Here is a 17,975-nt window from a genome sequence, read left to right on the forward strand (position 1 = left end):
CTGCAATGCCCCTGGGCGGGTCTGGGTGGGGGCCTGGGGGCTCGGGGTTTGGGGGTAGCCGGCCCCGTGTGGGGATCTGGGCGGGGCCTTGGGGGTCGGGTCCTGACATGTATGCTGCCGGGAAGAAGGCAGGGACACCCAGCAGTGCCTGGCTCGGGTTCGGGGGCCTCAGGTAAACCTTGGCTCCTCTGCCGTTCCATCACAGGGGAGGGGGAGGTCCAGGAGGGGGAGGACCCAACCTTACCTGGATGTCCCATGTCTTATATATTCTGGAAGTTGTGCAAATGCAGGGGTGGGCATAGATATTCTGCTGGGGTGGGGCTGGGTTGGTGCCCTCGGACTCCGTGAGGCTCTGTAACGTTGCTGCTTTGGGCCCTGGCAGGATGGGCTGGGGTCTCCATGCCCTGGGTGGCAGTTTGACAACAGAGGTGCCTATTGGGGCCAGTAGGGGAGCTGGCTCCCTGGAGGGCCAAGCCCAACCAGCCATTCCTCCCCATCCCCGCATATTTCTCTCCTCCTGCTCCCTCACATCATCACACAAACATACACATAGGACCTTGGGGGGTAGGCAAGTCAGGGAGTGCGGGTATGGACCCCATTTCCGCATTCCTGTGGAAACCTGCCCCCCAATTTTATTTGCACCTTATACACTTCCACTGACGACATTCCACACAAACACACACTTAGGGCCTTGGGAGTGAGCACATTCAGCGGCATTTGGCAGGGGGATATTTCAGCCTCCTCCCGAGTGCCGGTGCCCACTTCCAATTTTAAACCGCACTTAGACACTGATGGCTGAGGGTGTAAGTGGGGTGGTGCAGTGGCATCAGCTGGCATATGCTGGATGATGCCCGCACTGCCCACTCACCACAGCCATGGAATACACCTCATGATCACACAACACTATATTGGAGCAGGCGGAGGGAGACTAGGGGTCTTAGCCACCTCTGTTGTTGCTAGGCTTCCTGGGGCTGGAGGCTAGGAGGGAGATCTGGCCGTCTGGTTGGGGTCTGGGGTGGTGGGTTGTTGTGCTCAGCGTTGGGCGGGGGAGCCTGCTCATCAGCACCCCAGCAGAAAGGGTCAAACTCTGGTTACCGGTGATGGTTGTACCCAATGTGCAGCAGTACCGGGACCAGAGTGAATAGGGTGTGTATGGGGAGCATGAGTGGGTGTCCGGCGTGCATTTTTATAAGTCTTGGGTTGTATGTCCATGTGTGAGAATGAGGGAGGGAGCGTGTGACTGTGTTTGTGTATGACTGTATATGTCAGGTGGGGCCTTTGGGTCCTCCCCTCTCCTGGAACTTCTCTTGATGATATAGATCTCTGTCCCCCCTCCCCCTGCCACGCCTGGTGTGGGGGCTTGTGCCTTGGTCTGCCTGAGTGTTCGTGGCAACCGGGTCTGGGGGTTTAAGATTTTGGCATCTGCCTGTTAGATCCCGGTGGCTGCCTGGTGGGGTCTGGGTCCCTGGGCTCTGCTGGGTCCCCGGCGGGGGTGGTCGCCCCTGGGTCCCGGGTCGCTGGGTCCCGGGCTCGGCCGGCTAGGGGGTGGGAGGCTGCGGGCGGGCCTGTGGGCTTGCCGCTGATATCTCCAGGGACTCTGCCGGCTGCTGGTTGTGGCCCCCCGGGGCGATCCTCTGTGCCTCTTGAGGGGGGCGGGGGCCTTCCTGGTTGCAGTCTCCTTGGGGCTCCTGCGTTCTGGGGCAGCGCCTGGATCTCTGGGACTTGGAGCTCCCCCATCTCCTGCGCATCTTTGGGGGGCGGATCTGTGGTCCCTCACACTCTCTGTTGGGCGCTCCTATAGAAAAACCTTAAATAAACAAGCGCGTGTACACACACAGGTGCTCACATGGTGCTCTCAAAAGTATGGGCTTGGGCACGTTAAACACATGTCTTAAGACTATGGGGGGCACTTAATGCGTTGTGATTTATTATCGTGATTCTTCAGTTAAGCAATATTGATTATATATATATTTTTTTTCTTTTCATCAAGTTGACGCAGTGATAGGTAGATCTTGTTGTATTGTTGTTGTGTCCCTTTTTTTGTGTCCCTTTGTTTTTTTTTTTGTCTTTTTTTCTGCAGGTCTAGAAGCAGACTCTTGTTCATTTTTGTTTATTTTTGTGGAAACCCCCCCCCCCCCCCTCTCTCTCCCCACCTTTTCTTTTCCTTTCTCTTTCACCTCTGTCTCCGTGTCTGGTCGGAATTACAAAGCATTCAACAACAATAACAATAAAGTTTTAAGTATCAGGCGTGACATTAAAAGCAGACGCTTTGATGCTCCACCTGAGAATAAATCTGTAAGGCTTGTCACCAGCATTCAGACATCAATTCTGCTTGCTTCACAGCCAGACAGGACACGTTAAAAAAAATAAATAAATAAATACTGAAGGCTGCAATATCGGTATCGTATCGAAAGTGAAAAAGTTGTATCGGGACATCCCTAATTAATAAAAGTCACAACTGTACAGCACTGCCACGTTATCATCATAAACTATTATCACAGCATTATTAAGGATAACTGAACGTCTAAAACAATCTAAAGCACATCATGTTGGGAAGATTTATGCTAAATGATGAAGTTTATAACTTTTCAGAGTAAAATTTTGGATGCTGCATGTGTACTTCTAATTGATGTATTTGTTAATCATCCCTGGTGGGAAAATAGCTCAAAGTGATTTGTGTTCAAAGTTTCAGATGAGCTTAAAGAAAGCTGGCAAGAACAAAATTCTGCTCTAATAGATAGAATAGCCATCAACATGAATACTTACATAAACTCCAAAAGTTATCAGTAATTTACTTTAAGTCTAAATTTGATATTCACAACAGGCTGACAATCTTTTTCAACATCTAAAGACAATTCATTTAAAGATTGAGCCTTCTTTAGCCTTGCACTCTGTATGAACACAGTACTGAGTTGTAAAGTATGTAAGCCATAATGTTTGTAGGCAGTACCTTGAGTTATGAAGGTATGTTGGATGTAGATTACTACAAGCATTTTAAATAGGACTTAAGCTGTGAAACCTGCCATTATAAAGTATGTGACCAGAAATACTACAATAGACAATGGTGTCCGTTAGTCCTGCTCTAAATAAAACAACAACTAAACATCATGCATTATGCATAACCAACCCATGTCATCAGCAATCACACAAACCTGACCTGAATAAATTCTGATGATCAAAATAAACCCAGAGAAATATACATGATGGAACGATGAGAGAACTGGATGTAATATGGATCTGTTACCACATTTACTTGCTGATTTAAATGAAAATGTTGGAATGTGAAAAGACAATGAATGCAATGGAAACATCTGAAGCTCCTTCACAGGGCTGATCAGTCAGCCTAAGAGCAACGAGATGATTTTCTGATTTAATGAGTGTATTTTCTTCTTACCTGAACATTTTCTCTGAGGTCCGTAGCCTCTCTGAGGGGCTGGGTGGAAGCTCTGAAGAGTTCATCTACTACTTTGATTCCTGTGGTCTTGGTGGTGGTATACTCTCGGGCCTTCCTACCCTTCTTCACAGATATACCCCTTTTATGTGCCTTTCCTCCACCTCGCCTGTTGGTAATAGCCACATGAACAAATAGGGTGGTGTTGGGAAGGAATTCCCCTGTGAGAGATTGTAGTGGGACATGCCTATAGCCTGGTTGTAGGCACTCAAACGGGATGGTGTACTGGCCAATGAACTCGTCTCCAATGTAGTCATCATCCAGAACCACAAAGCGTAAAACTGCAAGTTCTGGTAAATTAATCTGGAACTCAAAGCTTTCATCAAAAATAGGATTGTCTCCGTTCTGGGACACAGTTTTGGTTCGTTGCTCGGCACAGTCAGCTGGTATGCCGTGGATTTCTACGTATATGTAGGGTTCAACCACATCACCCTTAGCAGCAGAGCCACGAGGCTTAGGCAGATTCTGGCCACTGATGATCTTGATGTGGAGAAGCTGAGCTGACACTCCTGGCAAGGAATCCCGAGCATTGGCACTGAAGTAGGACACCTCCTCTCTCATGATGGCTGGCCTCAAAACATACCCACAGTTGCCATTTTGCCTGAACCAACCAAGGTTAAGGTCCATCATCAGGCCTGGTGTTTGGTAATTCATTGCCACAATCTGACAACCACACTTCCAGAAATCCTGGGGATTCATATTGCTGGCATCGATCCTCATGGATGTGGGATATACCCTGGAGAGGAAGCGCTTGTTATAGCAGACAAATTCCTCTGGAAATTCATTGGCAAATCTGTTTGCATCCACCTCGTTGAAGGAACACATTTCCCAGTATTTCTGTTCCTTCTTGGAGATTTCAAAGTCCCTGAACTGCACTGACTTGCAGAAAGACACAAGGTCAGATAGCTCTCTGCAGAGCCTAAGTCTCTTGTAGCCCAAACCATTCAGTTGGTCCTTCTCATCAGCTCCAACTCTTCTGGACATTTCCAGGCCCTCCTCCTCATCTGTTACATCACCTTCAGTATCAGTGCAGTTGGGTGGCAACTTTTTACTCTTGAGGAGTATTTTACCTTTAAGTTTCTGAGGAGAGGGTAAGTAGTTTTCCTCATTGTTGGGGGGTTCAAGGTATAGCTTGTCCCCAAGAATCTTCTTTAGGTGTTGTGCCATGACTCTTTGTTGAGGAATACAGCAGTGGGTCACCAAACAGAGAATAAGAGGATACTCAGAGCTTTCAAAAGCGTACTGGTTTATAATGTCCAGAACTTTAGAGAAAGCTAGTTGTGAAGCAACAGAACTACCTACATATACCACTGGCTCATTGTCAGGGCCATCCCATACTATGATCTCAATGCTGCGACATCCCATCCTTAAAGCTCGAATGTAGCTGCTGATGTCTGATGAACCCCAGAAATGGTCATCTAGAAGGGAGGCATTATGTGAGGAGTTTATATAGTAGTGGGAAAGAGGCTGGGTCATATCCTGGCACACTCGTTTGTGCTGCGGGTCAAAAATGTGGCATTCAGAGGACAGGAGGTAGTGTGTAAAACCATCAATGGAAAGGTAGCCCTTTTCTCTACCTTTGGCCGACGGCTCAAATTTCTGAACAATATCCCTGCACATTTCTTCCGTCACGCCCTCCACACCCTGCTCCACATCCACAAACAGCATCAGATCTTTACTGTCCAGGTACTCCTTGTTGCTGGAGAACTGAACTAACAGGAAGAAAATCTCTGGTCGTGTGCAGAGCTCACAATAAGCCTCCACAAACGTGTCCATGTTAATAGCTTCCCCATATTGGTCTTTGGCTTTCTGTAATTCCTTAAATTTCAGCTCTATCCTAGATTCTTTCATACCAGGATTGAGACCCTTGATTATCTGAGTTGCTCTGAATAAGTCTATAAGTCCATCTTTTTCCATGTCAGCTAGCTCAAAGACTGAGCCAATCCAAGATGTTCTTAGGCTTGGTTGACTGGGTTCCACTATGTCCACAGTGTGTCGGCCATAGGACACCAAATATCTTAGGCCCATGACCCATGTGCTGACCACATCTGCTGTACTGGCAACTAAATCTAAGCTCTCATAGTTGTCTCCATAGATTATTGAGAAGGCGCACTCATCAGGAAACTGATCAGAGAGACCATTGCTGCGTAGAACAGGGGTCTTCTTCCCTAAACGGACTTCCTTAATGCTTTTGATTTCCAATTTGGCTTTTTCTGAATCCTTCTTAGATGGCTCCCATCGGAGCCAGTGCATGTCTGGGTCGAGCAGGAAGTAGCGGTTGTACATGCGTGAGTTGGAGCGCACTTTCTTCATCTCACAACCCTCCATCATAAAGGCAATGCAAGCAGCTGTGCTGTTGATCTTACGGTCGCTCGGCATTGAGCTGAAGGACACGGTTTTCTTCCTGACCTGTTTCTGTTTGGAACCATCCTGAAAACAGACAAGGGTGGGGCAGATAGAAACAGACAGAATTATTGGTTACACGTTGAATTTAATTCCACATTGAATGCTAAATTGATGTACACTATAGAAAGGGGGCTCTACTTGAATTTTTCATCAGTATAAAACAAACCAAAAAAATAAAACATATGAGGAGACTTGTTGTAAATCTATTTTTAACAGACAAGTATGTTAATCACTCTACACCCAGTCAATTTTTTTGGGGGCATTGGTATTTCCGTTTCTTCCCCCAGTGATGAATCAACATGCTTTGGTCCAGCTGTAGACAAACACTACAAACAGACTTATTTCACATCCTGTATTCGGCAACGTATATCTGACATAAAGATAACCTCTACATGTTTATGCAAATGAATGAGACTGAGAGAATGATTTCCAGTTTGCATTAAGTCATATTGGTCTCATCAAATAAATACACCACTTTAGAAAATGTCCACTCTTTAACTGTAATGTAGATTTAGATTAAATAATCATCCTGTGGGCCAGCTCTGATAAATAATTTTCTTGGACAACAGAACAAAACTTACAAATAATTATTTTTTTGGCATATTCTCATACAAAAACCAACGAGAAACTGTGACAAGCTGCAAAAGTGATGCACTACACCATCTGCACTGAAATGACTGAACCTATGCAGCTTTTAGCTTTTCTTGTCTAGTTGGCAGAAAGCACACAGCGCTGCCCTATTTCCTTATTGGTCTGTGGTTTCCTAGCTAGTCTGAATTCAGATTGCCTGGTTTGGGAATTGGAAACTAGGCTTTTTGAATAATGCACAGCACAAGAAACAGTACGTTAAAATCAAAACTAAACCAAGTACCTAATTACTCGTGGGTTCTCTGGACAAACAATACACTTGATATTACTATAAGTAGAATTACTTTAAACTCAATGGTGACAATTGACACTGACAACTCCAGTGAAAAAATAAACGTAGCTCATAAGTTGTCATCTGAGGGCCGGCGTTTCTATCGTCTTTGAATTAAAAAAAAGTTTTTTAAGGGGGAGGGGGGTCTGAATGAAAATAATTCTGAGAGCCCCACACCCCTCTGCTTCTCTCCCAGGATTCAAGCAGGGCTGATAGATCTCCCTTAGGCAACTGTTCTTCTACCTCATGGTCAGCACAGATGTCACAGGCAAACTCTTTACAATTAAATGAGCACCTTTTGATGTTTAGAATAATGCAATTACTGCTATTGTTATTATTTTACAAAACATCTTCAATCATTATCTTTAAGCAGTCAAAATAACCCCATTGTCAATAATTTGTCTGGATATTAAAAATAATACTAAATGGTTAATGCTTTGTATTTAGATAATGCCTTCTGGAGTTCTGGACCCCTCAAGGTGCTTTACAACACAATAGCCATTCATCCACTCATTCACACACTGGTTGATCCACAACGTAGCTACAGCAGTCCTGGGGCTACCTAACAGAGGTGTAACTGTCCTACACACTATGTTTCTCTGGTTCTTTCTGACCACCACCAACAGCCAAAGTGGGGGAATATTTTTGCCCGTGGACAAAATAACTGTGACAGATTGAGAAGGGTCCAAACCTGCAGCCCTTTGGTTACCCGGTGGGCACCTAACTCCTAACGTTGCCCCTAGAATAGATCTATCGAGGTTGAGGCTTTGGGCTGCATGAGATAATGTGTGACTGGTTATATGTCTTATTTGTATAAGTGTGACTTAGTGATGGACCTGTCCAGAGAGTCCCCTGCCTCTTGCCCGGTTACTGATGGAGATAGGCACCAGCTCCCTGCAGCTCTACTTTGGACCAACAGGTTTGGTAAATGACTGAATGACTAGGGATGTCCCGATACAACTTTTTCACTTCCGATACGATACCGATATTGCAGCCTTCAGTATTGACCGATACCAATATCAATCCAATACGATATCAGCACAAATCACACATACTTTTGCCTATTTCGTAATGTGGGTGTATGAAAGGCTTGATCAAGTGATACTACTCAATCAGAGAATAAAAGTCAGCAACTGTTATTATGAAAAAAAGGACATTTTATTTTAACAATTGGTTACCAAAATTTGAACCTTAACAGACTGCTTATATCTGAGATTTTTGATGCAGTCTTATGTAATCCAATACGGTGTATTTGGGCAAATATTGAATTACTTCCGATATCAATATCGGAGTGGGACATCCCTATGAATGACTGTCATGGATTTGCTGCAATAGTGCCAAACCCCTCAGGTCTATAGTGCATGTAACCTTTCCTAGATTAAAAAGTCATGAATCATGATGTTAGTTCAGCTAATGCATAGCAAAGGTCCACGTCCACAAAGGATAAGCAGGAGTGAAATGATTTTATAAACCCCTTCCCAAAGGAAACTAATGGACCACAGCACTGATACTAACCTTATCATCCCTGTTGTGCTCTCATTCCCCCTTAACATAACCTACATCTCCCCTCATTACAATGGGAGATAAAAATCTTAGGAATGAAATAAAGAGCTCAAATTTCAACGCAAATGTCATGCTCTTAAACATTCATAACTCTCTCCTTTCACTATGTGTTATAAAATCACAATCTCAGATTCAAACAGACCAGAAAGTCGGTTGGTTCCTCCAAGGGTTTGCTCTTTTTATGAGTTGCTTCCAAAATCAATCATAAGAGCATCCACGCTCACATTTGGGAAAAGCGAAGCAGACGTGAGTGGCTCCATGAAAAAATATCGAGCCAAGTCTGATTGCTTCCAGGCCTTTTTAAGGAAGTGTTATTGTTTTCTAAGGGTCAAAGGTTAATCTACTTTTTAATGACATGCTGTTACAATTAGTTAGGCGCTCGACTGGACAACAATCTGCAATTAGATGTCCTTTGATTAAAATCAACAGACTTCCTTTGCTTTGAGGGGAATTTATTTAATTAAAATCTCATTTTTAGACAACTTTGGTATTTAAAGGAAAACTTTTTTTAACAACAGAAAACAACAAAAAGACATTTTACCCCAAAACACAAAGAAAAAAAAAGATTCACTTCTAAACTTAAAAGTGCAGCTCTTAAAAAAAAGTACCAAGGAAAGATCAGAAATTATCATATGAGTGAACATTCTGGATCTTTGTTTAATTTTAAAAGTACAAAATAGTCTATGACATCTAAGCCTCTTCTGGGTGAAATCTGCATATTTTCATTGCATACAAGTCATAAAAGTTAGGGTTAGAATTACACTCGAGTTATTTTTCCATTTTTGTAACTAAAATTCCACCAGCCATTTCCAAACTGAGCCTAAAAAATCTGAATTTCTGTGAACTTAATTTTTCTCACTATTTTGTTTATTAGGTTTTTGCTGCTCCTGAAGTGAAGAAGTGTTAATTAGATAGTCATCTACGCCTCCCCCTACTCCCCCTTCGATAGGGTCACGACACCCGTCGACTGGGGTAAGCATTTCCTGATGGAGGGGTCAGGCCTGAGGTTGAGTGCCATGAAACCCTCTGAGAGGAAATGGTTTGTCAGTCATCTTTTTTCTCTAACAGCATAGTTGCACCCTGACACTGGGCACCATAAGGTGACATGTGGAACGTGACTCCAGGGAAGCAATTAACACAATGAGCTCTGAGCCCTCATTCATAGCAACAGGTTGGCTGCAGTCCCACTAAACAAACTGTACCAAAACAGTAACTCTTACCTTTCTTGTGCAACACAGTGAGTTTGAGATTATTTAAGTATTGCATGGACATGTATTCTATATAACGTATTGTAATTCTTCCCTGTGCTAGCTCCCAGGCTGTTCTGAGTCCTGAATGAAGCCCCATGAAACTAATTATTACTCTCTCTCTCCTCTACAAATTGTGCAGCACATAAACAGCTGCACTTTTATAACACATACTAAAAATATAGCACTGCAGTAGAACAGCAGAGAGCTGTAATGGTGGATGAATTAGCAACTGAACTGTCATATGTTCAAGTCCTGAAAGTGCTCACACTGGTTTAGAGCTGAAACAACTAATCGATTTAATCGATTATAATCGATTATTAAAATAGTTAACAACTTTTTTAGTCATCGATTAGTTGTTTAATAATCATATTTTACCGCATAAAGTCTATTTTTTACCACAATCTGACATCGGTTACAATCTGTTAAATTTGCCGCCAGTGTGTGGCAGTAATGAGCCACTGATCTACCAGTGGGGCCGTAGAAGAAGAAATTAGCCAATAAGTGCCCTCGGTTTTCATGACGTATCACGTTACTGACGCGCATCTTGCTGTGAGAGATGGCGGATCAACAACAAATACGGAAGAAAAATAGAAGCGACAAAACAAGAGAAACCCCGGACAAAAACCTCACGAGTATGGGAGCACTTCACTAGATGCCTTGAAAAGACCGGTAACCTACAAAATATGCAAAAACCATGGCACGACGGAAGCACGGCGTCCCTAAGTGAACATTTGAGACGAAAACGTGGGGGCTGATGCAGCAGAGGAATGTCCGGTAAGTAACAGAAAATAAACAAGCTAACGCAGATCACATTTGGGACTTAGTGTTAGCTGAGTTCGTTATAGTGGATGTTAAACATGTTTTTTTTTTTTTTTGCCGCGTCAGTTTACGGTGTTCTACTTCTGATTGACTAGATGCAATCGTGAATCTCCTCCGTGTTGTGTATCATGCGCTTGCCAAATTTAGCACGTCTGTTTAAAAGAATGTTCTCGTTAAGAGAAAAACGGCACAAACCCATAACTATGTTCCTCATTCAAAAAAGGACAACTCCGCGGAGAAAAATATACAGATGAGCTGTGTCCAGGTGAATATAACGCAGCATAGTTGTACGCTTTCAATTTTTAAATACAGGAGAAATTCAGAAAGTCCTTTTTTTAACTATTAAAAGGCTGTTTTACTATCTAACGCTGTAAAACGCCTCACAACACATTTTTGTCAAAATAAATGATCACTGTATATTGTTAATTAATTCAAATAATGTAATATTGATTTAGTGTTGTAGTGTGTGTCCTGCTTTATTTTATATGTGTACTTAATTCAGGTTATTTGTGTTTCTTATGCAGAAAAAAACAAGCAACGATGGACAACTACATGGGGAACAAGACACTCACCCCCAGCAATGCATACCACTTACAAACTCTATTCCAGATTCTACATTATTTTTTATGGAATTTACCTCTTATATTTTGATGCCAAAAAATTATTCTGGACTGATATTTTGCACTGTTTAGCTCATTTTACACTGCTGACTGTGGTCATGTGCAATAAAATAGATTGCAGTCAACTGCACAATTCTCTTATGTTTTTCTTTTTCTTAACTGAAATGTATTCATCTCTTGTATAGGTTAAATAGCTAAACAATAACAAACCGATTAATCGATTAATCGAAAAAATAATCGACAGATTAATCGATTATGAAAATAATCGTTAGTTGCAGCCCTACACTGGTTTTAAACACATGAACGATTAGATCCCCCTTTGCTTGCTTTCCTGTGGAACTATACTGCGATAATTGTGGCTAACTTAGTCCTTGTTCCAGCAAACCTCCAAGTGTCCCACCTCCTTGTCATAGCTGTATTGGCTGCGTGCCGCTCGCTCCTACCATATCTTGACTCTATAACAGCTCTACCCAAAGCAGTCAGGCATAGCTTGGTTCTTCTCACACACAGAGCTGCTTTGTCATTTGTGTGTCCACAATGGAAATCAGTGAACAAGGCAGCGGAGGTCGGAGTGGGGCTTGTGTTAGGCAGGGGGTAAGTGTAATAGGGGCGAAGACTAAGCAAAACAGCTCTCATGGATTGAACAATGTGTGTGATTTGTTGACCCTCGTGTGCTCGAGAGACACAGACACATTGTGAAATTATATGCACCCTGACAGACACGCAGCGCACATCCCACTAGGGCTGTACATCTCAGTTCTTTGGCCGATACAATACTTATCTTGACTGTTAACAATCCCCTTCATTAAAGATGCAAGAGCAGCTAAAACCGATTTGACCCATTTCCAAGATGGTTCTGGTTCAACATATGATTCAATGCAACATAATATGGCCAACCCAATTAACTGGAACTAAAAGTGCACTGGGAGAGTCATGTTTTCAACTTCTCAAGTGCTTTCAAAACCATTCAGCAGTCTTTGTTGCAGCAGAAGATGAGGGGTGCAGGAGTGGACAAACATCTGACTGCATGGGCCATCAACTACCTCACCAACAGGCCACAGTACGTGAGGCTGCACGTCTGAGGTGGTTGTGTGCAGTACAGGAGCTCCACAGGGTACGGTGCTCTCACACTTTCTATTCACCTTCTACACTTCAGGCTTCACCTACAACACCAGCAGCTGTTATCTCTAGAGGTTATCTGATGACGGCCATTGTCAGCTGTGTGTCTGGAGGAAATGACCTGGAGTACAGGTCAGTCATCATGGACTTTGTGGACTGGTGTTAGTGTAACCACCTTTGCTTGAACACCAATTAAGACAAATGAAATGGTGGTTGACTTCCAGAGAAACACTCCTCCTCACTCACCAGTAAACATCCAGGAAGAAGACTTTGAGGTGGTGGGTACCTTTAAGTACCTGGGTGTTCACCCCAAAAATAAAATGAACTGGTCCCACAACACAGATGTTCTGCATCAGAAGGGCTAAAGCTGCCTCCATCTCCTGAAGAAGCTGAGGTCCTACAGAGTTAATTCCCATCTGCTAAAATCCTTTTATCACTCTGTGGTTGAATCTGTTATCCACTCTGCTGTGGTCTGTTGGGGTGCAGGCAGCTCTGACCGAGACAGGACGGGACTGAACAAGCCAACTAGATTCATATGAGAACATGTGCTAAAGGAGGGTGAAGACAAAGCGACCTCCATCTTGGTAAACCTCCTCTACTCTACTCTACTCTACTCTATAACAAAACAACTGTTCCCAAACAGCTCTTGAATGAATGACACAAAAATGGTGTCTTACAGGGCAAAAGTGTTATAAACCACTGAATAGGGCTGGGCGATATGGCCTAAAATCAATATAACGATATATTGAGGATTTCCCCTCGATAACTAAATGGATGATAACTACAGGTATGCGCAGAAACTAAAGTTGTCCACTAGATGGGGCTGTCACATGTATTACGTTGAGTCACATTTTACATGACTCAAGGTGGTACAGCTTCTTAAAGGGACATGAATGTCGCCAACCTACACACATCTTTTCATTTTTTATTATCAAATTCATTGATGTGGGAAAAATCATCTCGATAAAAGTCAGAAATTTCAGTAACAATACATTTTCGATTTATTGCCCAGCCCTACCACTGAATCTAGATCTTATACCAAAACTTTATCCGTACACTGATGTGGTACCTATTACACATTCGTATTCCATACGCTTAACCAGGGCCGGGTCGTGGGGGCAGCAGCCTACGCAGGGAGGCCCAAACTTCCCTCTCCCCAGACCCTTGGGCCAGCTCCTCTGGAGGAATCCTAAGGCATTCCCTGGCCTGCTGTGAGACATAGTCTCTCCAGCATGTCCTGGGTCTCCCTTTAGTTCTTCTCCCAGTTGGACGTGCCTGGAAAACCTCACCAGGGAGGCGTCCAGGAGGCATCCTGACCAGATTCCCGAGCCACCTCAACTGGCTCCTATCAATGTGGAGGAGCAGCCGGTCTACTCCGAGCCCCTCCCAGATGACCAATCTTCTCACCCTATCGCTAAAGGAGAGCCCACCCTGTGGAGAAAACTAATTGCTGCCTTCCTATTCATCAATGTAAATTGGTTATTTTTCACATCCCTGATGCATCCAACATCTGAATTGTAAAACTATTAATCACCAGCTTAAATTTTATTTAGCTATTTCAATTCATATAATAATCTTAACTCATCCCCTAATAGAAGCTATAAATCTATGAGCTGCGGCTTTCACCTCAAAGGAATTTCACACCTCAGTGAGTCCTGTTCAGCCTGGATAAGGTAGGTGAGAGGTCATCATCAGAACATCCCCCTCTTCTGCTGCCCACCACTATCCTAAACACCACAGTGCCCTCTCATTCCCACTTCTAATACAGTTATTAAAACTGACAGCTGGATTCTGCCACACAGAGCCAAGGGCCAAAGTACTTTAGCCTTTAACAGAGTAGACTCCCTCAGACAATGTAGAAATGAGCAAAAATCCTCCAAAAACAGAGAAGAAAAGCAGACATACCATTAACTAGTGATACTTATGAAAGAATAAAGATGAAACTGATCAAGAAAAATCATTTCATTACTGTCATTGAATATAGTCATTTGTTAAGCAGTGTTTGCATAAACACCCTTAATGCTAATCAACCACCTAGAAAATCTAAATCCCAGTAGATTCACATCAACAAACAAATAAAATAATCATCTTTTCTGTGTCGCTATCTGTCAAAAAATAGAGGATCTTAGAGTTGATTGCAGGAAATATGAAGGGATGGATAGAACAAAGAACAACAGATGAGGGAATGAGAGAAAGAAGACAGGCCTGTCACCATTTGTCACTGTAATCTCCCATGTGGGCGACAGCTTAGATTCTCACAGCAGTAGCCTCAGACACACATCATGCAACTCATTTCACCAGCTTTGTGTAAATTTTGTGGAACATGAACATAATGTGTGAATAAGCAAGAAAGACTTTGAGAGGGAAGGTGAGATAGCTGAATTGGGTCTGGAGTTGTGTTTGTTCCATCGCATCAATGGGTTTATATTTTTATCCACCGGAGGCGGCTCTCGTATCTCGAATGTGAACCTACTGGCCCGCTTTCTTTGCTCAGGTAATACGTGGAAATCCTCAAGAGGATACAGAATGAGCCAAAGAGCACCAAACAGTTGGACTAATTACTGACCAACAGAGGGAGATGTGCCAGTGTTGAACTGTTGTTAAAAATGTTTTTAAACGTTACTGTTTTTAAATAAAAAGGACTTAATGCTGTTTATAGGGGAAATAAGCAGTTTTGCTTTTAGTTCCTTCTAGTGTCTGTTTGTGGAACCAAAACCAAAACGTATCTCATTGCTGTGCGTTCATCTTTTTAACACCTTAATCTGACAGCTGAAACATCTTCCCAGCCTTCATTAGTGTCTACAGGAGTGACTTATCATCACTATATTAAACATATCAGCTGTGTTCATGATCTAAAACAGGAAACATGCTGGAAGCAGACTAGCCAGGTATGTGAGCTAATTTTTTTTCCAACAGAGAGGCCCGCCAGTCTGAAATTGCAAGTGGAATATTCTGGCCATAGGGGGCGATAGAGGCTGGGTGGCCTTTCATTAACCCTGTAAAGGGTCACTTTAGCACATGCTGGCTCAATTTTATTGAAAAATATGAGAAAGCTGCAAAGTATCCCTTTAAAATGTTTATTTAGCTGTATATTTATTTATTTATTTAAACATAATTTTATACGGAGGAATAACCACTTGAGATGAAACATCTCGAGTGGGTCCTCCTTTACAACAAAAAGAAGAACAAAAATTAAGAGCAAGACAGCACAGCAAAAATCTAAATCAAAACATTACAACAATCATTTACAGACACACACGCACACCCTCAAAGGCTCACAATGCGTCACCCCACACGACACGACCCCAACTAACATGGACAAAACAAAAGCAACAGCCAGTTGAACAAATACAATTAGTAACATAGACAATTATTCCTGAAGGTGATCGACCAGGGCCCTTCGAAAATTAGTGAATGATGATAAACAACGAATAGATAAAGGAAGATTATTCCAATCACATGGAGCCTTAAAACCAAAAGCATGTTTCCCTACCTCTCTTTTCACTCTAGGAACAACAAAAAAGAGCTGGTCATTATGCCGCAGGCTGTAAAGTGAATCATAGGGAATTAAATGTATTTTAAGATAATCCGGATAACTAAAGTAAAATGTTTTAAAAATGAACTGAAACCAGTGAAACTGTCTCCTGACAGCAGGTTTTAACCAAGACAACTGTCGATACATCACACTTCGATGTGTCCTAAATGGACAACGAAGAACAAAACGACAGAGACTATTATAAGCAACATCAATAGAGTGCAAACAGGAGGATGAAGTGTTCTGATAGATAATGTCAGCATAGTCCAGAATAGGCAGAAGCAGCTGTGTGGCAATTATTTTCCTGACCAGAAAGTTAAAACAATTAACAGATTGATAGAGGATTTGAAGATGAATTTTTTTTGTAGTTGACTGTATATGTGTTTTAAAGGATAAATCAGGTTCCAGCCAAACACCAAGATATTTTATGGTTTCCGTGGTCTCCAGAGGAGAGGAGTCGAGAAAACAAAGCTTCAGGTTTTTTTCGCCAATATCTAGGGCTTTCTAATGAAACAGTAAGGAATATGATTTTGACTTATTAAGGAGAAGTTTATTAGCCAACAGCCACTGCTGAATAGAATTAAAGTATTTTTGTAGCGAAAAATGTATCTCAGTGAGAGTTGGCTTACTACAATAAATAACTGTGTCATCAGCATAAAGATGAACATTACAGTCTGTGCAGCACAGGGGCATATCATTAACATAAATAGAAAACAATAAAGGCCCCAAGGAAGAACCTTGAGGGATGCCTTTAGATATTCCAATACATTTTGACTGACAGCCCCTGTACAACACACACTGGCGACAATGATGTAGGTAAGAGTTTAACCAAAGTAAGGATGATCTTGAAAGGCCAAAACTGAGGTGATCATACTCAGTCCTGATGAAAGAGCTAGAGCAGGTGCTGAGGTTGATCTTGCTTCCCATGCTCAAAAGGAGAAGACTGTGGTCACTAACTTGGGGGTGAAAATTGATGCAGCCCTTAAATTTGACGCACAAATAAATATGGTTGTCCAGGCATGCTTTTTAAATCTTAGACGGCTTTCCAAGATTACGCCTCTCTTGTCAAGAGACCATCTGGAGAATGTGGTCCATGCTTTTATTATCTCCCGTCTTGACTATGGTAATGCTTTATATGCTGGGCTGAGTCAGGCAGCAACTTCACTGCTCCAGCTAGTCCAGAACTCTGCTGCCAGATTACCAACCGGTACAAGGAAGGACCACATCACACCAGTGCTGGATTCTGTGCACTGGCTCCCAGTGTTTTATCGGGCAAGATTTAAGATTTTGCTCCATGTGTTCAGTAGGGCTGTCGCGGTAACCGCAAAAATGAAATATCGCGATATGAAGAAGCCCACCGCGCTGCATCATGCGCCACCGCGATTACTGAACTTGGTTCAACTCAATGATGCATGTTGAGAAGGATGGCTGCACTGGTATCAAAACGAAACGTTACTTCGCTCCTTTGGGAGCATTTTGGTTTTCAGTACGTCAGCTGCTGCGCAGCCAGGGTCCTTGGCCGAGACAGAGCTGCCACCAGCGGCAAATAAATAAATAAATAAATGCTCGGAGACCTGCTGAAGTCCCGGACAAGCACTGCTTCTGCAGCCGTCCCGAAGAGAGTTTGAGCCGAGCTGGAGCTCACTCGCTACCTGCAGGAGGAATGCATCCACCCTAAAGAAAACCCCCGTGACATGGTGGAGCAACAACTGGGAGAGATTCCCTTTGCTTGCCAGAGTTGCACGCAGGTACGTGTGCATTAGTGCAACGAGCGCTCCATCTGAGAGGGTTTTCAGTGTTGCTGCAAATGTTGCCACCCCTCTCAGATCCTCTCTCAAACCGTAGTTAACATGCTGGTTTTCCTTGTAGGTAACAAGGACGTGACCGAGCTGTAAATCACCGTCATTTGTGTGTGTGAAAGTGAAAGTGAAATGATAGTGCGCCCGCCCCCCGGCGCGCGCGCGCCCGGTACATGTAATTTTTTATGCTTGATTTTAAACAACTAAACAAAATGGGGACTTGTTTCTTATTTGTTAGATGCTAAAGCCAAATTTGCATTTAAAAGTTTAACCTTCTCCTGAATTTTGTTGTTTTTAAGTTCAGTCGGACTCCGACTGTCGGAGAAACAAGCGTTACTGCGATTTGTGTTGTTACTGCCCTTTGATCTGCATTCAGTAAAGTGTTATTAAAGAAGGCACGGCAATTTTTAACCTTTTTTAAATGTGTAAACATTATGTTTAGATAGTACTGCAATAAAAAAGGGCTGCAATAATATCGCACACCGCAATATTAA

At 42.9% G+C, this 17,975-nt stretch overlaps 1 protein-coding gene and 1 long non-coding RNA gene across 2 annotated transcripts in view; one reads left to right on the forward strand and one right to left on the reverse strand.

Moving 5' to 3' along the window:
• plcl5 (phospholipase C like 5) overlaps positions 1 to 17,975 on the reverse strand; it is a 109,122-nt gene that overhangs the window by 27,941 nt on the left and 63,206 nt on the right. The window contains exon 2 of the mRNA XM_015948648.3: positions 3,395 to 5,881. Coding sequence (XP_015804134.1) covers positions 3,395 to 5,881 — 2,487 coding nt within the window. The remainder of the gene's footprint in view (positions 1 to 3,394; positions 5,882 to 17,975) is intronic.
• Positions 10,233 to 11,157, forward strand: LOC139069944 (uncharacterized). The gene is made up of 2 exons (XR_011520612.1): positions 10,233 to 10,363; positions 10,933 to 11,157. It is a non-coding gene; the product is annotated as an uncharacterized lncRNA (long non-coding RNA).

This window comes from Nothobranchius furzeri, chromosome 5 (assembly GCF_043380555.1).
Source record: "Nothobranchius furzeri strain GRZ-AD chromosome 5, NfurGRZ-RIMD1, whole genome shotgun sequence".
NCBI lineage: Eukaryota > Metazoa > Chordata > Actinopteri > Cyprinodontiformes > Nothobranchiidae > Nothobranchius > Nothobranchius furzeri.